The 23,536-nt window shown below is 46.1% G+C and overlaps 3 protein-coding genes across 3 annotated transcripts; all 3 read right to left on the reverse strand.

Moving 5' to 3' along the window:
• Positions 1–414: 414 nt before the first annotated feature.
• ART4 (ADP-ribosyltransferase 4 (Dombrock blood group)) lies at positions 415–3,449 on the reverse strand. Its single transcript, XM_009894381.1, has 3 exons — positions 3,359–3,449; positions 1,319–2,045; positions 415–509 (listed from the first exon to the last, which is right to left on the reverse strand). The coding sequence occupies exons 1-3, from the start codon at positions 3,440–3,442 to the stop codon at positions 415–417; spliced, it is 906 nt and encodes a 301-aa protein (XP_009892683.1). The 5' UTR covers positions 3,443–3,449.
• Positions 3,450–7,097: 3,648 nt separating this feature from the next.
• LOC104294739 (osteocalcin-like) lies at positions 7,098–13,144 on the reverse strand. The gene is made up of 4 exons (XM_009894382.1): positions 13,078–13,144; positions 11,308–11,343; positions 8,788–8,857; positions 7,098–7,227 (listed from the first exon to the last, which is right to left on the reverse strand). The coding sequence occupies exons 1-4, from the start codon at positions 13,142–13,144 to the stop codon at positions 7,098–7,100; spliced, it is 303 nt and encodes a 100-aa protein (XP_009892684.1).
• Positions 13,145–15,919: 2,775 nt separating this feature from the next.
• On the reverse strand, positions 15,920–21,835 carry MGP (matrix Gla protein). Its single transcript, XM_009894383.1, has 5 exons — positions 21,769–21,835; positions 19,266–19,416; positions 18,450–18,485; positions 17,190–17,265; positions 15,920–16,299 (listed from the first exon to the last, which is right to left on the reverse strand). Exons 2-5 carry the CDS (start codon positions 19,324–19,326, stop codon positions 16,161–16,163), a joined length of 312 nt encoding a protein of 103 aa, XP_009892685.1. The 5' UTR covers positions 19,327–19,416; positions 21,769–21,835; the 3' UTR covers positions 15,920–16,160.
• Positions 21,836–23,536: the final 1,701 nt, after the last annotated feature.

Raw genomic sequence — 23,536 nt, forward strand, 5'->3', positions numbered from 1 at the left:
CTGTGAAGACAGCGGTGGGTTCCACAGGCTGTCCTTCATTTCAGCATGAAATAACCGGTGTGTATTCACCAGCCACTGGAGAACTGTAATGAATACAGCATCTGCCTGAGTTTTTCAAAAGAATTGCTAAAGTCAAACATGAAAGCTGAAGACAGGCCTGAGAAGTCTTGTGATGCTACGCTGCTGAGTCCCTGCCCTAGTCTTCAGAAAGGCCACAGATAACTGCCCTCCTATCTGAATGGGAATGTCTGTTTTGTTGAACTAGGCTGGATACTCCAGTCTTGGCTGGAGAGCTGCAGCTGAAAGCAGAGGGAGGATTGAACCTTCTGTAACAAAAAGAACTCCAGATACTGTTTTCTTGTGAATTCTTCTTGCCCACTATTCAAGTGTATATATCTGGATGCAGCCAGAGAATCAGTTGTTGTGGGCCAAGCACAAGAAAACTCCAACTATGCTAGGAAGAACAGCAGAGGCGAGGGCATTGGAACCACTGTTCTTGCTTCTTGAAGCTGAAAGAAGGAGGAGAGCAGTCATTTAGAGCTCTTTTGGCCACCCAAAGCTTCCTGCACTTGCTAACACAGCCTTTGCCCAGATGAGCCAGTTCCCCTAGTCTACCCAATACTTTGGCTTAGGTCCAGGCACAGACTCTCATGCCTGAATGATTATTTTGTGCTCAAAGGTTACACTGACACACTATTGCTCAGAGAGACAAAAGCAAGAGTCCAGTATTGGTGGTGGAGTCCCAGAAGGACAGGGCTGCGGAACAGGCCCAGTGAGGTCTTCCAGCACAGAACAGTTACTTCTGTAGCCATGATACTCACAGTGTGTGCTTTGCCAAAGGATACCTTTCCTCCTTTCTGCCCCAGGAGAGAGAACACGACTAAGCAGCAATATTTTTGCCTGGAGGCTTGAAGTGTAGCAGCTTTGCAAGCCACCAATCTGAATTCAAGCTGCCTGCAACCCTCAGTTGGAGTTGCAGTAGGAATGATGGGCAATGCAGTAGGAATGGTGGGGACCCAAATACTTGTGTCCTACGACATCCTTGCAATGGCAGATGGAATAAATGGAGGCTGCAGAGAACCCCAAGACCTGCTGTGTATCAGTTGGGTTCATCTCTAGTGAGCTGTGAGCTACTCCCAGGTTTCACAACAACCAGATGAAAACTGGATCATATGGATCTTGTAGGCAAACACAGCGGGCAAGCTACAGATTTGGCCTTCAGTGTGGCCCCATGTAGGTGCAGCTGGTGAGGGCTACTTGGAGTACTTGAGACCGGACTGTCCTGTTCCCCCACTGCATGAAGGCCTATATACAATACCTTCCACGAGCTGGCAGCGGTACTTGCTGTAGTTCCCCACAGAGTGCAGATGCAGCCGGTTACCATGCTGTGTCCGAAGGAAGCTTTTGACAAGGAATATCTCGTAAGGGGGAATGAGGACTTCCTTCTCAGATATGTAGTAAGAAAAGCCTTGCACAGCTGCTCCCAGGCAAGTGGTCACTGTGAACAAAGTTTCATTCCCAAACTTCTGGGCTTCATTCCAGAGGCGGGAGGTGGAGGTGAAACGGCCAAATCGTACCCTGCTCCCTACCACGGCCTCTATATATAAGTCTTTGACACCCCTGTGCACCCGGTAGCACTTATGTTTTCCCATGCTCTCCTTGTTGCTCTGCCATTGCTTCATTATCTGGATAGCAGTGGTTAGGTAGAAATGAAAATATTTGAAGGTGAAGTTGTGTCTGTAGTGCTCTGGAGAGCTTCCTGCTGTAGATGTGGCCCAGTTCAGCTGCGAGTGCAGGGAAGAGTTCATGGTGTAAGCCATGAGGACTATGGCATGGCTTTCATGCATCTCTCTCAGGAGACCTACAGGGCTCTTTAACAATGCCTCCTGAGCCTTCTTCCAGAGACTCAAATAGTCCTTGTTAACAGCTATCTCCTTTTGGAAATAGTCTCCCCGCTCCAATTCTTCCATTACCTGTTCTCTGCACCCCAGATACTGGTCATCAAAGGAATGCAGAGCCATATCCATCATGAGTTGGGACGCAGCCTGCAACATAAAAGCAAATGAAGATTAGCATCAGAAGTGTGAACTTTTTGTGTATGTCTGTGGATGCAAGCCAGGTTTTTCGCTACCCTCTTCTTGCTCCTTCATCATTATTGGCAGAGCAAGCACAGCAGGTAGGCTTCTTTGACAAGCAATTCCTGAGCAACCTCAGGTTATTGTCCAGTCCCCACCACAGGCAAATGGCAGCCATGATGCCACAGTTCTTATTTTATGTGGATCAGTGGCATTAAAAACTGCAGGAGAGTTTGCCCTTCGGAGGACAAGGGTATAGAGCCTGTAGAACAGACTCATGGTCCATTTATTTCAATATTCTGCTCATAATTAGTAAGTGGTTTTGAAGAGGGAAAGAATAAGCAAAATAATGTGCTTGGGGCAGTGCAGCCTGAACACATCTCAGAGGTGAATTTCTTCTTCCTGTCTTGTAATACCCCTCAGACACCTTTTGGTTCTAGTGCATGATGTTTATTAAAGGAAAATATAGTAGCACTGTACCAAAACTTTTATTCATCTAGTTTGTCTTAGAGAGCCCAGCTGGACCTGTAATGTAAATAAAAATTAAACATATAAGGATTTATACAACTGGATGCTATAACAGGAAAATGACCTCTACTATATCCTGTCTATGAAACGGCACAGTAATTATCTGTTTCTAGCATTTCTAATTAATAAAAACCTTATGTAATAAGACCTAAGAAATTATGTGAGTTATGAATTGTTCTTTTTGCTTTTTGATCTCCTAGTAGACTAGTCAAGTGCTGTAGTCAGTTGACAGTTGAGTTCTACAAGTAGATCTTCGCTTCATCTCATCTATTCATCCTAGACACATAACCAAATTGATACCTTTCTTATCCTCAGAAGTTATACTGGCCCATAAACTATATAGGGATTCAGTTTATTTCTCCATGATACCGTAATTGCTTTAACAGAAAGCTAAAAGGCCATGACACGCAGTCACAAGGAATAGGGCAATATTGTCACTGTCCCATCCAACAACACATTGCTTTTGTCAGACCCTCGACTGAGACAGGCTGGAAAAGGAGAGGAACATGAGATCTACTCACAGACACAACCTGGGAAACCATCTGGCTCCAAACAAGAAGAAATTTCCAACCAAGTACTTAAAAGAAATTAGGACAGGTAAGAAAACACAGTAATTGAAAGCAGAAGAGTTTAAGCTGAATCCAAAGCTCCTTAAAGAACGTGTTTCAGATGAAAAAAAAAAAAAAAAAGAGTTCTTTCAGTGGAATGAGCAATTTCACCATTTCAAATAAATAAGAATGTTTACCCCCTCTTACCAGCCTTTGCAAGGAGATCAGCAACAGAAGGCTGGCCAGCAGCGCTGGCATCCTAGAGTCCACCCAACGCACTCTAAAGAACATTGAGCTCAAGTAGCTATCATTTACATCAGTTTCTTCGTTTCTTTCCCTTTTTTCTTCAACTGGAAAATTCTGCAGTTTGTAATTTGCACTCAGGTTTTGGTGACAATTCCTCAACTAAAGAGTCACCAGATTCTTACAGCAATTCAGAAGTCATTAATCAAACCAAACAGGCAATTTACTGATAGAAGTGTGCCCACAATCCATAAGGTAGGATCTGGTTGCACCAACTCCATCTGGTGTAGATGTCCTTTACCTTGGCAATTTTCTTATTTCCAAGGTATTTGGTGTTCTTGTTCTTGCAAAAAGGAGGAAAACTCCAGCTTGGAGAAGTCTGAGGCAGTTCTCTCCTGAGGAGTGATGCGTCAGGATGAGGTGGAGAGCACTCCTTGGTTAAGAGCTTAAAAAGCCCTTTTAAAGAAGTGCAGAGCTCTGATAAAACCAACACAGAAATGCAGGGTAGGTTGGGATCCCATCTGGAAGCCGAGATAACGTAACTGTCCATCTTCTCCTTAGCTCCTCCTGGTTTCTAATAGTGTGCGGACGATCCTACCCATACACCACTGCAGAGTGGCACCTTGTTGAACTGTTTACATTAAAAACACACAGACTGAATGTGTAAATACAGCTTCTATACTGAGACTAATCCCTCGTAGCTGCTTTCCAGTCACCCATCCCAATAAAGGGCAGTAAGTTACTCACCTGCGAAGCCCCCCATGGCCTCTGACAACTTTTCTGCATGGAAAAAGAATCAAGAGGAGGTGTCAGGGCTTCGTTCTGACTACAGAGAAGTGAAGTCCATTTTCCATTGCCTGTTAGTGATAGGCTCAGGGAGAGGGGCACTTGCAGTCATGGTGTGATTCCCTGGGAAAAGGCATGTTTGTGCAACTGCTTGGGTTCTGTGGACAGAAAGCATTTGCTGAAGATTGCTGAAACAGGGTGAGAGATGACGTAAAGGTCTCATACTGCGTTCCTTTCAAAGTGATCTATAACACTGCACCAGCTGATGCTGCTGACAGTATCTGCAGCCACTGGTGATACGAGATGATGACATGAAGGATGATGCAAACTGATAAATGCAGCCTATCTACTTCTCCTTCTTGGAATTGCTCTATCGTCTTGGGCTGTCTTTCGACTGCTAAAAGTGAGTCCAGAGAAGAGGTTGTGAATTTATTCAAAGGCCTCTCCTCTTCTATTCATGTAGAGATACAAAGGAGCTAAACTGTGGCAGGCTCCAGCAGGAACTTGACAATCAGGATAAACAGCCCCACTAGAAAGTCAGTTCAGCTGTATATAATCCATCTGCAGATTATGTCCCTACTTTTCCCCTCTGGCCTCTTAGCATATGTTGCAGTATGAGGTGAATGAGGAAGAAAGCCCACTGAATTTACGTTGTCAAACGCTTCTAATGCAACATAGCCTACTGTTTATCGCATGGCGATAAATACAATGCCCATAAGATGGCAGCAGAGGAACTATAATGGTACTTAAAGCTGCATTGATCAGGTGAAAATTGAGCTCCTTCGGTCCAGCAGTAAATTTTTAATCTGATTTGTGCACTCGGATCCCCAAAGGCCATAATGACTTCAGCTCTTATGAAGAACTGGTGACACAGGGCAGATGACATGATCAAGGCCTTTGTGTGACACTTCCCAGGACAAATATTTACTGAAAGGGAGAAGAAAGTGCAAAAGTAACAGAAACATGCAAATGTAGACAGGAAGCTTGATTTTCTTTTTTAGCAAATAAAACCATACAAGAGCAAACCCCCTAACTTGTTAGTACAGCAGATATTAGGATTTCACTAATCTCTCCAGTATTTTTCCCCAGCAAAATTTTCACTGCTTTCAGTGAGCACTTTGTTCATTTTTACTAGATGGTCTTCAGAGGAGAGTGTCAATGTGAGCAGTGAAGCCCTGTCAGTTTATGCCAATAGGGGAACCGGTCCCAGGTGTTTGACCAAGACAAGCAGAGGTGCTTATTAACTGTCTTCTCCTTGGCCAAGGTCAGCATAACCAGTGCAAGTCATAGCAGTTTGCCAAACAAGAGATGCTCACACTCATGCTGGCAGCCGTCTTTGTGGACTTATCCCATGTCCTTACTTCAGGGCAAGGTCTTTCAGAGAAATGCTGAACTCAGTAGATGGTGAATCAGGACAAGCCTGGCCCTCCTCTCCCGCACTGTCACCGTGTACTGGGATCGTGACCTGGATTTAAGTATAGTCAGTTCTGATTCACACTGCGGCACAGGAGGGGAGAAAGAAGCCTCGTGCACCTGGATCCTGCTCCTCACGGTTCACAGAAGCAGGCTTTACCTTCCAGGCATCTCTTCAACTGCAGATAAACGTTGTACAGAGGAACAGAGAGAAGCAGCACACCAACCTGCTTTATATAAGCGGTATTTATTGCAATCAGCAGCCAAGGTTGGCTGCACTAGCTTACACACAACCAGATTCAGTCTTTCTCAGTCTCCTGAGGCTCAGCAGTCTCTGACCTTGGAAATGGGATCTGCCATCTACCTCTCAGGGAAGGAAAGCTGACAAAGCACATCAAAGGAGGCTGTGCAGAAAGTTGCTAAGGTATAATATTCATACAGGGGGACAGAATGAAGCGGTGCAGAAGAGGATATGTATAGAAATAGACACATATATATTTTGTGTATATATATATCAGAGAGATACAAGCTGCCTTGAATAAACCAAATGCTGACCCAACTTCAATCCATCTTTGAACCGATTTTCTTTTTGTTTATTTCACAAAGTTTATTGCTTTTTTGTTGTTTGTTTGCTTTTTTTGGAGCATTTTAGACACTTTTATTTTCAAGCATAAATGCTAAAGCATTAGAGAGGAACAGATTGGGGTTTTGTTCTGCTTGGGTATATTCAGTTTCACCAGAAACCAATTGTAACAAAAACAATAAGAGATTTCCAAGTTCCTTTTTACAGACAGTCACTGAATGCACCATACAAACGTGAGGGCTCATCTAAAAGGACTCCTAAAACGCACCTTCGGGGATTTATCTGTTATTGATATACAGGCAAATTTTGTGACAGAAGAATCAGAAGAGTGCAGGGGAACTGGATTTCTGGCTGTGTGGTAGTATTTCCACACTTCTGTCCTTACAAAATGATCCTGCATTGGCACATGTTTACGGTGATTATTCCACCTAAAAATACTGAGTCTTCCCAGTCATTGTACCAGAAGGCAGCTGTTCCACTTTCTTCCCAGTGAGTATCCCAGGATCAGATCCGTCACATTTACATACATTGTGACATTATCCTTTAATCCTCCTGCATTTGGACAAAAGGTCTTGTTATGTTTCTAAGGCCTACATTGATTTTCTTGAGTGGAACCACTGTTTTTTCACCTAGTGCAACATGGGGATTCAAATAGAAGGAGGTCTTCTCAATCATTCCTGGTGAAGCTCAAAATACCACAGAAGACAACTGAAGAGAAACATTTTTTTATGAAAGGAAGAAAGTTAATGAAAGCTAAACAAGTGGAATAATTATTGCCTTGTTGTTCTAGCTGGTTAGGGAGACTACTGAAAAAGGCCCTAGTTTAGCTGTTTTTCTTCCCTTGTTCCCATCCACAATCTTCATTCTCCTGTAGGGTTCAGAGTAGTCCCAAGCAAAATGAGCAAAGTGACCATCCCATCCTTAGTATCTCCCGAAGAAACGGTTGTAGGCCATGGCAAATCCTATTTGGTCAGAGAGATAATCACAGGGGGGGTAGTTTTCACAACGCTCATGCATCTGCTCCATTGGATTTTTGTAATATTCATAGTACCTGGAGTAGACAAAGAGAGAGATGCCATTCTGCAGAATCAGTTGATGCGGTTGGAGAGGTTTCCCACCCCAGACACTGACATGAGAAGAGTGCTTCCCCAGGGTGCCCCAACAGGGGACTTCTCATGGTGAGTTAAACATGGGGATGGGATAATTGATTAATGTTAGGAAAAGTTGGAATTGAACCCAACTTAAAGCAATTGCTCTTGAGGTTTTTCCAGCAAAGGAGACCACAGAAGCAGTTAGGGGTTTTTTCTGTCCCCAACTCCATTTCCCAACTATGCAGGAATCTTTTTCTTTTTTTTTTTTTTTTGTTATTATTTAATTTATTATATGTTTATTTTATTATTTCCTGCTTACCTTTATTTGCACCCAGTTTCTGCTCACTTTCCTGCTAGCCACTATTTTCCTTTAGCTTAAGCAGTTTATTCTCATCATCCTCATTTCTGTTGTTGACAACAATACTATTCCCACTCAGATTTGTTTCACCAGGCTAAGCAAGTCCAAATGTCCTGGTCTCAGCTATACACTCTGGATGCCCTTCTCAACTCCTCTTCTAGGTTTGGTTAACCTTTCCTGAAGACTACACACCGCTGCAGGAGTCCCACCAGAATCTCATTACTTTATTTCTGTATTGGAAATACACTGCAGCACCCTTGAATTCCATTTGTTGTATCCATAATTCTAGACTAACTTTACTTCATGATCAATAATGCACCAGACTGTTTGCCTGCCTCAGTCCTTCCTGATTACTGTTTATAGCAGACGCTGCTTTCACAATGTCCCACCTGTAAGGGGGTAGTCAGTACAGACAACAGATTTGCTGCTACTGTTTTTCATCTTGTTTTTAATCACTTCAGGTTTCAACAACAGCCAGTTCCTCTGCTAAAATACTCTGATCGTCTCCTCTACAGATGGGGCATCCCAATCTTCTATTATCTAAAAACAGTATTGTCCTTCCAGTCCAAAGATGGATTGAATAAAAATTCTTTTTGCCCAGGCCTACATGAAAGAGTGGCTTAACAATCTGTTCCAGGAAATTCGTGAAGAACATTTTTGTGTGACCTCGATTTTCTCCAAATGTTTACACCTAGAATTTCTCCAAATCTTTCTGCCTAGGATTTCCACACAAAGGTATGTAGGATCTACAGCTTCAGAAAGAACAACTATTCTGATCTAACCTCATCCCTGCAACAGAGCTCTGCTTCCTTGGTAGGGAGATAGAGGCAATGACCAAGACTCCGTGATGCTCATCATCCTGGAAACCAGCTCTGATGACCCTCTAGGTTAGAACAGCTTCTAACTTGTACCCTGCTATCCCCATGGCTAGGCCAGACAGCTAGTACTGTCTTCTTCCCTGGGAGGAATATCAGAGTCCAGCTATGAGTTCTCAGAAGGATGAAAAAAGAACCATTTATCTATCAATAAATGTCTCCTACAGCCTTTTTGCTTCAACACATGAAGGTTATAACATAGATGTACGACAAGTCCTGTTGCCGTCCCACCCACTATACAGAACAGGTCCAGAGTCCAGCTCACAGCCTGACTTGTGAGTTGTTACCGTTCATACAAGGTAGATCTCTTCTGCCTCTTCATAAAGGCATTGGCAACTTCCTTTTTAATTTTGATGCCTACAGAGAGAACACAGCAGGTTAGAGATGCAGGGCCATGGTCTATGAAAAACAGAGACCAGCCTAACCTCTGAAAATGGACAGTCTACTCTCTTCACAAGCAGATGACTGCCACGAACTGTCCTAATTGCCCGTTCATCTCTCCCCACCCCACTGTGCACTCAAAGCCCAGCAGCTGGGCTCCCTCCCCACTCCAACCTCCGCATCTACATGGAACAAGTGCCTTTTCTGTCATAAACTCAATTTCCTTATCTCACAGCATGATCTGAGTCCACAGCAAATGTGCAGAGGCAAAGTCCTGACAGCATAAAATATGAGTAAGGAGAAAACGAAGCGAATGGCACACTCTCTCCCTAGTCCACTTAACTTCAGGGTCTTAGTTTCCTTTCTATATTTTGACTCAGACTGAGTGATGTGTGCTACCAGCCACCAGGCCTTAAAAATGCCTGTAATGAGCCATAAGGAACAGGCGGCACATGGAAATACCAATGCTCACATGTGCAGAGTTCTATGAAAGATGAAGGGTGTAAAATAATGAGAGTAAACAGTGCCCAGGGAGAAATACACCCAGTAGGTGCAAAGGTCCTGGTGTTCAGGCACCTAGAGAACATGGCGGGTCCTTCTGCCATGACAGCAGTAGCCACTGGTCTCCACTAATGCACTGTGTCAACGGAGTTGCTTATTTGTTCCCTTGAATTTGTGGTTGTGCAAACACCAGGGTGCTGTGGAGCACACCACAAATAGAAGGTAGGGCCATTTTGCCCCCCCAGTCCCAACCAGTGCTCAGCACAGCCCAGAGCAGCCTCGCTTCATGGGAGCACCAGCAGAGGTGGGCACAGATGCCAGCACAGCAGCAACACAGGGAGCTGTGCACCAATACATGTTTCAGCAGAGAAACCGGCAAACTGGCGCTGTCACTGGGGGAACACAGTTTCTAAGACCTCTGTCTGTGGGGAGACGGTGGCATTTGTGGCCTTTCCTCATCATTGTGGGGTGTTTGACCGTGTTTCTGTCTGGCAGGTCAGAGGTGCTCCCTCTCTAGCAAGCTGGGGTTTAGTCTGGATCAAAAATACCGACTACACAGAAACTGCCAATTAATAAGCTGTCAGAAATCACCACCTTTCCCTGAACACTCTCTGGATTTTTTTTTCTCTTTCCCAATCTGTTTGCATTGGCTCACTGGAGAAATACCAGCTTTCATGCGCCCCAGCAGCAATGTTATCCTTTAAGGTGTGAGAAAGGAGAGACAGGGAAGAACGAGGGGGATTTTCCACACAGATTTCTGCCAGGATCAGCTTGCTGCAAAAGCTGTGGACATCCCAAGGTATGCAAATCCCCATGTCCCAGGCTCCCTGACAGAGGAGGGACTGCAGCCCTCAGGAGCAGCCGAGGAAGGCACTTGCTTTCAAGCTCTCCAGCTTGTGGAATTTGGAAGAGATGTCACAGCTTGTTGCTGTGTGGCACCAAACCTTTCTGCTCTGTGATCCTGCACACCAGACTGCCTTCTCAGCAAATCCAAAGGACCAGTGCCTGGAGGCCCTGGGGCAAGTTCTGCTCTCTTAACAGTCTTGGGGCACAGCAGTCACTCTGGATAGGTCCCTGAGGCCAGCTCAGAGAAGCTGGGACACAGGTTGTGTTCCTCCACTCACATTACCCTGTTTCACAGAGGGCAGATACATCCAGCTGATAACAACCTGCAGGACCCACGTCTTGCCTGGGGGCTGCTCAAGCCTTGTGGAGATGCAGGCCAGTGCAGGGGGGCTGACCTCCCTGGTGTCTCCTGCTCCCACGTCTGTGAAAGGCATCCTTTCTGTTCCCTGCAGGTGCTCCTGCACCTCAGGGACCGCAGTGCTGAGGGAGCAAAAAGGGAGCAGCAAGAGCACAAGAAGGACATGGACCTGTTGGAGCGGGTCCAGAGAAGGCCCACGAAGATGATCAGAGGGGTGGAGCACCTCTCCTATGAAGAAAGGCTGAGAGAGTTGGGGTTGTTCAGCCTGGAGAAGAGAAGACTTCAGGGAGACTTTACAGCAGCCTTCCAGTATCTGAAGGGGGCCTACAAGAAAGCTGGAGGGGGACTTTTTACAAGGACATGTAGTGATAGGATGAGGGGTAATGGCTTCAAACTGGAAGAGGATAGATTTAGGTCAGGAAGAAATGTTTCACTATGAGGGTGGTGAGGCACTAGAACAGGTTACCCAGAGAAGTTGTAGATGCCCCATCCCTAGAGGTGTTCAAGGCCAGGCTGGATGGGGCTTTAAGCAACCTGGTCTAGTGGGAGATGTCCCTGCCCATGGCAGAGGGGTTGGAACTAGATGATCTTTAAGATCTCATCCAACCTAAACCATTCTATGATTCTATGATTCTTGTTCATCCCTTGAACCTATCAAAGGGAAGAAGGGAAGTAGATGCAGGGGAATGGAGCTTAGCATCGGTCACAATTATATACTCACTAGCAGCGCTGGGAGATCCTGAGGGGTCTTTGGCATCTGGAAGAGAGACAGACAGAGAAGAGTTTACTTGTGAGTCCTCCTCCTCTGCTCCACTCTAACTGAATCCCTCTGCCTACTGAGTGGATCCAGCTCCCCCTCTTTCCCAGAAAGACTCCTCCTCACAAAAAAGGGTTATATTAACACCCATCATTTAGGGTGTTAAAATTCACCACAGCAAAAATCACCCATTATGCCTGGATTTGTTTCATTTCAACTTCCTCTGAGCCAGATTAAACGACACAATAATCATCTAACCACTGTGGAAGCTGGAGGAAGACCTTCCTCCTTCTCCCTCGCTGCCCTTGCTAAAAGCAGGGACAGCTAGAGATAGGGGACCATTTGAGCAAAACCCCAAATTTGGACAGAACCTGAAGATAGCTAAGCATCTCCTCTATATTTGGAAAGAGAGGTTTCCTTAACTCTAGGGAGAAGTCACAAACTGTCAATAGGGAAGGGAAATAGGGCCAAAAATTAGGAACAACTCTACTCTCAGAGCTCTGTGGCTCAGGGTTAAGGTATCTGGTTCACCAGCCTTCCCAAAAGGAATTTACACACTGTATTTCTGTGTTCAGTCCTAATCTTAATCCTTAATCCTTAATGCTCCCTGCAAACACCTGAGGAAAGCATCCTCTAAAATAAATAGTAGGTCTCCTGATCTTGGGTCTCCCACACTGCCCTGTTTTACACTTTTTTTCTTCCACTATTTCACCATATTTTTCTTCAACAATGTCAGTTCCACCCAACTCACCAGGTATTTGGCATAAGTGTATTTATGGGCAGAAAGAGGACTCCAGAGACCAAAAAAATAACAACTGTGTATAAACAAAAACTTTGTGTGAAAAGGGTTATGTGCAGTTCTATTTTTAAGCTATTTATACATTCCTTGGATTTAAAAAGAAATAATTTAGAAGTTACTCCAAGACCATTAAGTAATCTGGAATAATAATAATGACTAAAAAAAAAAAAAAAAAGCAGATATATACTCAAGAGTGAAAAAGTGAGAGAGAGACTGACAGAACAAAATATATTTCCCAGTGTTGAATCATGGCATATCTGATGACAAGGACTAAATGAAATTTAAGTCTGAATGGGGTAACACAAGACAAGACAGAGCCCTCTCCTGCTCAGCTTCCCTTTTGCTGCTGTAAAGGGAAAACACTTGTTTTTCTAATCTTTCCCCTCTTCCCTCGCCATCAACTATAGAGCTGCCACTACAGTACTGTCTTTTGATCATAAAGTCACCGTGGCTAAATCACCTTCAAATGGGATGTGCTCTTATTTCAATGGGACAACTCCCCCTTTTTTTTTTAACCACAGATAGGAGCTGTCTTCCCTCCAGAAATTCTCCACATCCCACATTTCTCAGCAGGTGTAGGCTTGACTCAGTGCCTGTATCTGCAATCCTACAGCATTCCAGGGCTGCCAGGTACAAAAATCCCTCTCCCTGTGGTTGACACAACTGTGGCTGCACCTCAACCCTCTTACTCAAAAGGGAGCACCCAGCATACCTTTGGCAGGTCACCTAAATGCAAGAGATGAGGCTCTCTATCCCCAAGCCCTCTCTCATCCATGATTCTCTCTCTCGGACAGAGATTTGAAGTTGTGCAATGAGTGGTGATGTACCTCCTCCCCCTGAAGCTGCGCATCTCTCCCAGACCGAAGGGAGGCTGATGTCAAGCTGCAGGGTTGAGCAGCGTTCCCAGGAGCCTTCCCGGGAAGACGTCTCCTTACCTTTCTTGCAACAGCAGAGCGCTGCCAGGGCCAGAGTCAGGATCAGCAATGCCAGCAGACTCCTCATGTCTTCTTTGGCTGCACTAGTGTCCCTAACCTCAGAGTTTTCCTGGAGGTTACTGAAGTTCTCCGGAGCTTGCTTTCAGGCAGCAGTTTATATCCTGTGACTGCTTGAAGCGATCGGGGCTCTGGCTTGTGTTCCTGTGCCTCAGATCCAAAACAAAGCCCATCCTTTGGGCTGGGAGATATCAGGTCCTGGCAACCATTTTGACATTCATCTCAGGACTCGTAGCACTTCCAGAAGATTTTATCAGAGGTTTTGAATGGGACTGTTGAAGAAAAACAGCTGTCTAAAAAAATCTGGTTTATTATAAACATGAAAGTCATTCAGCTTCTTGCCAGAAATCCAGGGGAGAGACCAGCACACCCTGAAGTACAGCAGCTCTTCTCATGTGATGGTCCTCTCTCGTGTGGAAAATGCAATGAGGCTGAACCCAATGGTAACACTTTTCCCCCACCCCACCTTGACCCATTCCCCTGAAGGTAAAGAAACCCATGAAACAGTTTGCATAGGGCAAACACACAGTAGATTTTCCCTTCAGACAGTTTCACCAAACCACTCTGGAGAGCTGAGATTTTTGTACTGTTGGGATCTTTGGTAGTTAGTTTGGGGGACGGTCTTTCTTTTTTCTTCCTAGAAATCTTCCCAGTACAGAGGCTATTAGTTTGACTTCTCTTGTCTAAAAATCAAATAAACCTTGAGACTCCAAAAGTGTTTTACTCTTCAGGACTTGAGTGGATGTGGTTGCTTGGTATGTCAGGAGCCCTGCATGGGCTATTCGACGGCCTATCTACCAATAACCCCATACCCCCCAAACCCACCAGCCAAGTTCCCAAAGCTGTGTCCCAAAGACAGCACATGGATCACATTTTCCTGCACCTCACATATAGTCCTCCTCAACCCCACATGCGGGGGAGACATCCAAGGGTTGCAGAATTAAAGCCTAAAAGGCTCCCAAGGGCAGTCAGAGCCATTAGGGATTGTGCCAATTCCTAGAACACTGCCTTTTAGCCTAAAGAGATTTTGAGATTTTTTTTTTAAAAAAAAAAAAAAAGTTTTACTCTTCTACAGTCCAGGGCAGACTGAATATATATACTAACAACTTCCAGCAAAAGTATCTTAAAGAGCAACAGTTTAAAAATAAATAAATATACATCTAAAAATAATAGGTATTCTAGGAAATCTATGCTTCCAAAAGAAAACTTGAAATAATCTAAATATATAATCCTAACAGTCCAAACAGCTTTACTTCTCTTCCTAACTTTTCCCAAGCTTTCTAACCAGCATGTAGCCTCTTAAACATGTTTGTTTAATGCTTGCACTAATGAAATCCCACAGAAATCTCTGGTATTATTCATTATTTATACTGGTAAACCGGAGGTTGGAATCGCTGGATATTTCTGGACACAGATTCAGACAGCACTAACCCTGTGCCTTCGATTTTGGTAGTGTCACAGTGTTGAGTCAAACCCAGACACTACAGACTTGTTGACTTTAGGGTATGAAAGTTTTGCCCTGGTTTGTGATCATTAGATTCACCTACTTGGGAACATGCAGAACAAGTGTGGGTGCAGATATACCTAATCTGTATGGCTTTTTTTCCTTAAACTCATTTATCTCTCACTTTTTCCTTTGGACAAAACTTCAGCAGCTGTCAGGTTGGAGTTTCGTATTAGAAATGTTTTCAATAAATAAATCACATTTCTTTCCAGAAGTTCATCTTCAAAGCTGGCAAAGCCTTGAAGCATATCTTGCAAGAAGATGCGTGTTTCTAACATGGCAGGTAGATTTGGCTCGAGACTTAATTTCACAGAACAGTCAACAATTTGATACTTTATGCCTCAGAGCCTTTGATAGCGTGCCATGAATCTTTCCCACTTCTGTAATTTGCATGTGCCTGTGGAAGCCTGGAGATGTGAATACTGAAACCAGCAGTGCTGAGCCGAGACAGAAGATGTTATGTCTCCTACACACCCCGCACCAAGGGGTCTTCAAGCTGCTGTGGCTGCACCAGCCTGGAGCAGTATTGAATTCCTGAGTATGTCAGCACTGGTGCTTCTTGTCCCGGGGACAGGCTCTGCAAGCTGCCCTGGTGCTGGTGCTGGTGAAAACCCAGCAGCGGACACATTCCCTCCTCCATAGGCCAAGAGGTGCTCAGCAACCCCTGCACAGAGTCAGACCACATCTTGATTTCGAGTGCGTTAGGAACAGTAAAATAAAATTGTTCTAGGTGAACAAAGTTGGTCTTAACCCCAAACACTGGGTTTCTTTTATTTTTTTTTTTTATTTATCACCTGGAAATAATTGCATGAAAGGGGATTCCAAAAGGAAATATGAGTAAAGTCCAGATCACACGCTCCTTTCTACAGGACCACCCTACATCAGGACCTGAGGGTAGCTGGATAGGCAAGATGCAATTTACAGGCTTTTTCTGTCACTAACACTTGACTTAACTTTGTATTTAAGATTAACCAGGCACCTTCTATTTTTTTTTTTTCCCAACTGAGGAAAGGTATTATAGATTTCATTTTCAAAAAGTGCATCTCACCCTGCTTTCTAAACACCACGCAGTTTTAAGATGTCTTAAGACTGGGAACTGAAATTTGCCAGTGACCTCTAAAAGAAGCCACTTGTAGACATTGTAGATCCTTTCAAACTCATATGATTGCAAAGTAGTGACTTTATTCCGTAATCCGCATCAGATTCTATGATAAACAAACTCAGCTTCTTCGTGGAGAATTGCACACACACTCCCCTCCAAAATAACGTGACTCATGAGAAGATAGTATCAAACCAGCAATTTATTGTGTAGTAAACACCCACATCCTGAACTCTCTCTGATCTCTGCTACATCAGCTCAGCACTAATTAACACAGTGTAGGAATCCATGGCTACATGGGAGAGAAGCAGCAGGCACGATAACATACAGGGACACAAGCAACTGAATATGTTTCAGAGCCATTGCATTTTTGGGGGGAGGATACCCTGGGCTCCAGGCCCCAGGGTGGGGACAGGTCATCCTTTACTCATTCCGCCTCCTTCCAAAATAGTGCCTGTAAGCAGCAGCATAGCCATGGCGAAAAGCATACAGTTCGCAGGGGTAGTAGTCCTCGCAGATCTCCCGCTGACGTTCATGGGGCGCCTTATTACGCTCCCTGATCCTGCAAAAGGAGGAGAGAGGAGTAGTAGGTGCTCTCATCTTAAATATCTTTCTAAAGTCCTTTCCTGCCCCACAGTTCCCCAGCAGGATTAAGGGTCCATCACCTGATTCCATCATCCAGCTACCGAGATGTTACTATACCAGCTTCTGTGTTCACGGCACCCAGGGGAGCAATGTGACTACGAGAAGACCATTTTGCCTCCCCAGGTAAATTTTTATTTCAGGGCTAGGTAGGGTGGTGGGGAGAAAGGGATGGCTTCTGCCTCAACCTAAGGAAGAGTCCTCCCTTTGCAGCCCTCCTCCCCAGCCTGCTGCCTTCAGCTCTTCTGCTCTTCCCCAAAGCCATTCATGGAAAAAAGACCTGAAACATCCCACAAAGGGGCCACCCGGTACTGTGGAGAAGCTTTGCCTTGATGCCTCGCTAGGAGATAATTTCTGTGCTTCAGCCTTTATTATCACAAGCCCTGCATGAGGTATGAAACTGCCTATATCTGCTTTTTATAGATGAGGCAAGGAGGCCCCCAGATGGCCCTGTGATTTAGAAAAGGTCATGCAAATACTGCATGAGAGCTGAGAACTAGAACAAGATCTCAAACTGAGCTTCCTTTCTGGCCATCCCACGCTGATTCCCTCTCCTTCTGTTGTTGTTTCCTTCAGAAAAATTAAGCAGATCCCTCCCAGCACATGACATGTCCTCAAACACAAGGGCTTGCTCTCTGCTCTCTGAGTTCTGGTTTCTCCCAGAGTGGGGGACTTCATGGGCACCTCAAACTGAAAGGGGCTGAAGCTTCTCAGAAGTCACCATGGCTTCCTCCCCTGGTACCCACCCGTGCCTGGCAAGGAGAGACCTCTCCCCACTCCTATCCTCAGTGTCCCAAAGCCATAACATACCTCTCCTGAGAGATGGCTTCTAGTCTCCTGTCAGCTTGTATGAAGCCATTGGCCCTTCTCCTGTTGATGAAGGGATCTGAGAAAGCAAGGGGTGGTTCAGAGTAGACAGACACTTTTTCAAGGCCAGATTTCAAGAAAAACTAGCTTCCATGTTTATAACAGCCTCCTTGTCCACCCTCCCGGGCACAGTGAAACCCAGGACCTTTTAATATTCCCTGCTGTCCTCCCCGCTGGTTCATGCACAGGCTCTCCCTCTGGCTTCTTCAGCCCGTATGGAAGTGCACATGCTGCTCTTGCTCTGCTGTTACTCAAGCCACCTGGGGTAAAGCTGCTGTCATTTTGCTTGCACAGCCTCTTCGAGTGAGTGGAGCTTGGCCAAGATGTAGATGCCAATCTGCACAGGCTGTGGGAGCTCTGGACATGCTAAGCACAATTAGCAGAATCGTGAAATTACAGGTAAAAATGGGAAGGGCCTGAGTAAGTCTATCTGCCTCCAAGGTTAGACAGTCACTGAGCAGTCTGTGTACCAGTTTTGGACTGAGGTGCCTGAAGGCCCCTTCTGTCCTTCTTGAGAAACACCACAGTCCTATCGCGGAGTCAAGGAGTCTGTGGAGGTCTTTGGTATTGGCTCCCACATGTGCCTTTGTGCTTCTGACCAGCTGCTTTGTGAAGTCCTTCTCCCAGATGGTCTAATTTCTTTTTAGTTTCGACCCGTCTGTTCTCTAACCTCTCCAGGATATTGTGTCTTCCAGAATGAAGCTCTCCACCCTTTCATGCTTTTCCTGTGACACTAACTCTTGCTTCCAGCCAAAGTATCCCTCCTGCCCACACATCCCACCTCATTCTTCCAAGGTGCTGAAAGTAAGGTTTTCGCTATCCTTGGGGGAGAACAAATCATGTCACTGGCTTCTGTAGTACCTATTTCCATGCTCATCCCAGAGCTTTTTGAGCAATGTCCTTTTCTGGTGCCACTTAACCTGTTTCAGGTGCATGCAGCAGGGATCTAAGTTCATGACTCTTTTGTTTTCCAATTCTCATTATATTCTTTGCAAAATAATGGTAAGCACTCGTGCCCAAACATGTGGTGTCTTTTTTTAACTCTCTCCTTTTTTGTCCTGAAACTTCATCACCCAGTAAATTCAATTTCCCTGGGCTGAGTGGTTCTACCTATTTCATCCCTATGGTAAAGTATAAGGAAATGGTCTTAGAGATGCCTGTAGCACACTTCAAGTTCAAGAAAACAGTAAAGCAGTCTCTTACTGAAATACTCATGGGATTCCATGCTCTCCCGGGACTCTGGGGAAAGAAAGAGTAAAACATGTGGTAAGACACTGTATTGATGGGATTCACAGTCTTTCACACACCACAGATCAACAGAACACACACACACAAATCAGAGAAGCCAGGTTTTAAGGCACCTGTTTAAAAGGGAGAGAAAGGGATCAGTGGTGTGACCTAGCATTTATATGAGGAGTTTAGGGTATTCAAGGGTTTAGAATGGAGCTACCCGGTGTCTTACCCAAGGCTTCAAGGTTCGTGCTTGGTCGTCCAGTGTGTGACGCTCACCTTCGTGTTCCTGACGCTACAGTGGATATGAGACCTGCCTGCCTTCAAAGCCTGCATGTGTGCTTAGGGACTAGATTAGCACAGTGAGATGTGCTTGACTCTTACATGAAACAGCATCTTAATTCCACCATCATGGAACTGTGTGCCTCACAGGAAAAGGGGGTTGATACTACAAAAAGAGAAAGGGAAATCTCCCCATTAACAAGGAAGAATTAAGAATAAGAACTCTTATTGTAGTCCAGACAACAGAGAGGCAGAAAGAGGAGCAGTCTGTGAGGTGAGCTGGAACAGAGAGGAAGGGGCTGAAGCATCCCGGACCACAAATCACAGTGACTGGAGCAGATAGCTCCAGAGCAGGGCTAGGAAGATCTGACACAAGGCCAGGAAAGCAGGCAGGAGATCAAGTTAAGGGGAAAGAAGACACAAAGTTGAATAAAAAGCATCTGAACAGATCCAAAGATGTCTGCAGGTTTGGAGTTATCACTCTACCCGGTAAAAAAGGTCACCTACCATAGCAAGTAGCAACCATAACCAAGACAGCCAGGAGCGTAAGGATGATGAGAGTGCGCATTGTGCCAGTGCAGGGAGGAATCTCTCACTCTGTCTCTCTCACTGTGTCTTGCTCTCTTTCCACTGAGGGCAGCTGGAGATCCTGGGCTGCCTGCAAAATTAGCAGTGGAATGTTTATTATGAAAACAGAGCCAGGAGGGGGCCCATGAAAGAGCCTAGGGAACATGATGGCTGGCTGGTACACACTCTTTATGGACCCATTACAAAACATCCTCTATTAGCAGATTGAATCAGGTTTTGGGAAGGAGGGGGCATGCCCCCTTCTTGTCCCAGTCCAGGGCTGGGGGCCATAATTCACAGGCAAGTATGTCACTCGCACTCCATGCTCAGAAAAGCTGGCCTGTACAAATGGAAGGAATTTCAGGGGCTGCCAGGGGCCCAGAGGGAGAGGTGTGTGCTGATCCCAAATGTAAATGTTTGCCTTTCTAACTTTTCTTCTGATCTGCTGTCTTTGCCCTCGACGTCCTCTGTCTGGGTACACCCAGCCCAGACGGTTCTGTCAGCTTTGCCGACAGAGACATGGAGAACAAGGCTTCAAATAGTCCCTCTCCACTCGGCCCCCCTCCCTCCAGCTGGCCAGTCATCAGAGGAGGAATCCAACCCTACTGCCCCTTCCCCTCTCCTACTTTACTGTTCCAGGAGTGACAAGCAGCAACCTAGAAGGATCCTTTCTGCTGGAGGGATCACGATTTTTGCGTTGAGATGACAGCAGCACTCAGAACGCTATCTCTGCAAGTCCTCACTGTGGTCCTACCCCTACACTGCTCTTCCAGCCCAAGGGACAACATGTTGGTGAAGGCAGATGTAACCACATCTCTCTGGTCTAGCACTATCAGTCCTTGTCCCACTGCTACAGGCAGGGAGGGAAGGTGGTTACTCAGTGCCTGCCATCCCTCTCTCATGGCAGTGGTGGGGCTGGGACCATGCTGCCTGGGAATGAGCCTAGGGCACAGTAATCATTGTTATGTCTGATCCAAGCTGTGGTGACCACCTGTTTTGTCCATGTGTACATGCAGGCATCAGAATTTCTCAGACAGGGTGCAGACTGAGTGCAGTCTGGGTGCAGACCATTCCCCCCAAGCCAGTGTGGTGTTGTCACTGCAGTCACCCACAGGGACTGGTCTGGGGAGCCATGCAGCATGTTAGACAGCCAAGAACTACAGACAGCTAGCCAGAGCCTAACACTTCCCCAATGGGGAGTGAAACTTCAGTGGAACAAGATTACTCTGGGCTTTACAACTTACCCGTTCAATCCCAAACTCATGGCCCTTACCTGAAGCCTGTGGTCTCTGGGAGAGAAACTGAGCAGGGCCTTCCACTTCAGACCAAAGAGAAATAATTACTTTTCTTCTCCATTATCCCACCCCACGTGGAAAGCAGCTCAGTCCCACACTATCAATGTCCCTCATACCATCCACATCCTCCCTGTTCAGTGCTCAGCCTGAGATGAGGAGGTTGTGCTGGGGTAAAAGCCAGAAGTCTGCTATAGACACAAAGTCAGAGAAGAAATGAGACTTTTCTGCTGTCCCTCCGAGCCCTGCCACTCCAGTCTCTTTAAGGGAATTCTCTACTCTGGGATCACTTGCATTCCTTAGTGTTGAATGTGGATTTCATAGGTTTCCTGAATGTCTTGTACACTCCGGGAGTTCATGGGAGCTGCCAAGAAAGGGAGGCTTGAGGGAGAGGCTGGAGGAGAAAGCCCAGTGGGAAAGCAGTGGGGCACAGAGGGGAAGATGCTGGGAGCACTTTGGAATGAAGGTGAGGCTGCACAGCAGGAAACTCCAACACACTTTACAGCCAAACCCTCTTTATTCATCTATCTCCACTCAGGGCAGAGCCCTCTGTTCCCTAGAAGACTCTGCTCCCATTTCAGAGGACTCTGATGCCAGAATGCCTGGAGCATCCCCTGCCATCAACCACAGAAGAGCCACAAACACCACTTTAACCCAAATGTTTCATTTTTCAACATGCATTTTCCAAGGGATGAACGAACACGCCAGCTATGCAGCCCAATACCAACAAATCTCATTTGGGGAACCTTTTCCCTTGCAAAAGTACATGTCCTTTCTACTCCCACTGCACTCCATACTTCTCCAGCACGCATCTCCCCTCCCCAGCATCAGTGGGCTGCCCCAGAGGTAACACACCACACAGCACAGCGAGCCCAATCCCCCTGCTTTCTAGCAGCATGCACTGCTTAGAAATACAGAAAGAGGAGCTAAGATTAATTGCCTGCAAATGCCAAGGAAATCACCGCAGTCCCCCAAATAAAGGGGAGATGAGAAAAGCAGCCCTCTGACCTGTCCCCTGCTGGAGTGGAGAATCACAAATGTTAACGCACGCCACAGCAACCACTCCTAACATTTTGCAGCTGTGAAGCACCAGCAAGACATTAATAATGAGCAGCCGTCCAGGAAAAGCAAAGCCGTCCCTGCATACTCACAAAGCCGCCGCTTCCCCGCCAGCCTGCAGCTCTCGTCTGAGGGGGCAGCTCTCCCGGCGTCCTGGACCCTGGACTGAAGAAGAGGGGCCTTTTATTTACTAGCATTGATCAGTGACTCCTCCCCTCTTCTGTCTCCCACTCTCGATCCACCCCCGGGCTGCCACCTTCTCCGTCAAAAACACCTTCTGCCCACAGCCAGGAAACCAACAACCTTGAGAAACCGAGCCAAGAGGGAGAGGGGGGAGCCGGAGCAGACACCCGGGGCTAGTGGGGGCACAGCCACATCCATGCTGCCTTTCTCTGCCCAGGAGCAGTGAGTGGGCAGAGGTTTGAGGACAAGCTCCTGTCTCCCTCTTTGCATCAACACCCCCCGCTTCTTCCACCCCCTCCTTCCCCAGCTGTGGTCGTGCTGCTGGCCAGGGCACCTGTTCTTCCACGAGGAGCAGGAGGCCAGGAGCCACCTTCTATCTCCTTTCATGCTCCTTTTGTACCAATCTGATCCCCCCTCCTAATGGCAGGCTAATATCAGACTGAAAACTCACCTAACAAAGGTGTCTTCTTTTGGAGGCAGCTCTGAAACCTCCAAAAGTGACAAGCCCTGTGAGGCAAAGGGCTGGCTTACACAAACCCAAGCCCCTGAGATGCACCCTCGCTGCTCACACCAGACCTACAACAGTGCTGGGCAAGACGTCAGACAACCCAGGACATGTGCTTGGTGGACTGGGCTATTGGGCTCCTGGCCCTGCCTGCACCCGAGCCAACAGCACACATTCACCATGTTGGGATGCTGAACCCGTGCGAGTTGCAACCTGCAGCAGTGCTCCCTCACTCAGCGGAGATCCACGCCTGGTGCATGCTCGGTGTGGGTGCTGGCAGGTCCAGTCCTTAAGGAAGGGTTGACACAGCCTGAGGGACTGAGCTCAGCAGAGCTCAGATGGAGGGGATGACCAGCTGCAGAATCAGCGGCTCAAGAGGTTAAGAAAATCCATCACATCTATTCACTAACCAAGTATAGGGCACAGAGTTATAAGCCACCTTTGAAAAGCAGTGCAAAAGAGGAGGACATTTCTTGCCCTCTTCTACTACCCTTCAGGGACAGCTGAATATTCATCCCTGTGACATGCTGAACCCCGAAAGAAATCAGGACCCAGAAGATCTGGTCATCCTAGTTATTGGAAAAGCTTTGGCCCCAGTGCCATCTGGCAAGTTTTTAGTTAGGTTAGAGAAAACGGGCATTAAAACCAAAATTGTGAAATGGTAAGGAACCAGACAAATGGGGTAGAAGCTTGAGCAGTGGAAAGGAGCAATGTTGAGAAATTACTAATTTAATTTCTCTTGGGACTAGTTTTACTGAATACTTCCATTAATGACTGGCTTAAAAAGGGAATACTTCTTGAGGAAGTTTGTTGATAACACAAAGCAAGAAAGCAACATCAGTGGAAAGGAGGCCTGAGATCTCATAGAGGAGGAAAAGGGTGACCTTGAAAGCTGGAGTAACAGAAACAGGGTAATATGCAATAGCCCAAAAGCGAGGTCTTCCATGGGGATTAGCAGTAAGAATCCTGCTGTAAATTAAGACCTTATAAACTGGAAGTAAACAGGGAATAAAAGGAACAACTATCAATCAACAATCATAAAGGTAAATCACATAATACTGATTCTGAGATGTCTAGTGACAATGTGCCAGCAGAGATGGGCACCTGTTAGTGCCACTGGATGAGATGCCAGTGAGACCTCAGCAGGAGTCCTCTGAATAGCCCAAGTCACC

Source organism: Charadrius vociferus, unplaced genomic scaffold, assembly GCF_000708025.1.
Source record: "Charadrius vociferus isolate BGI_N301 unplaced genomic scaffold, ASM70802v2 scaffold871, whole genome shotgun sequence".
Classification (NCBI taxonomy): Eukaryota; Metazoa; Chordata; class Aves; order Charadriiformes; family Charadriidae; genus Charadrius; species Charadrius vociferus.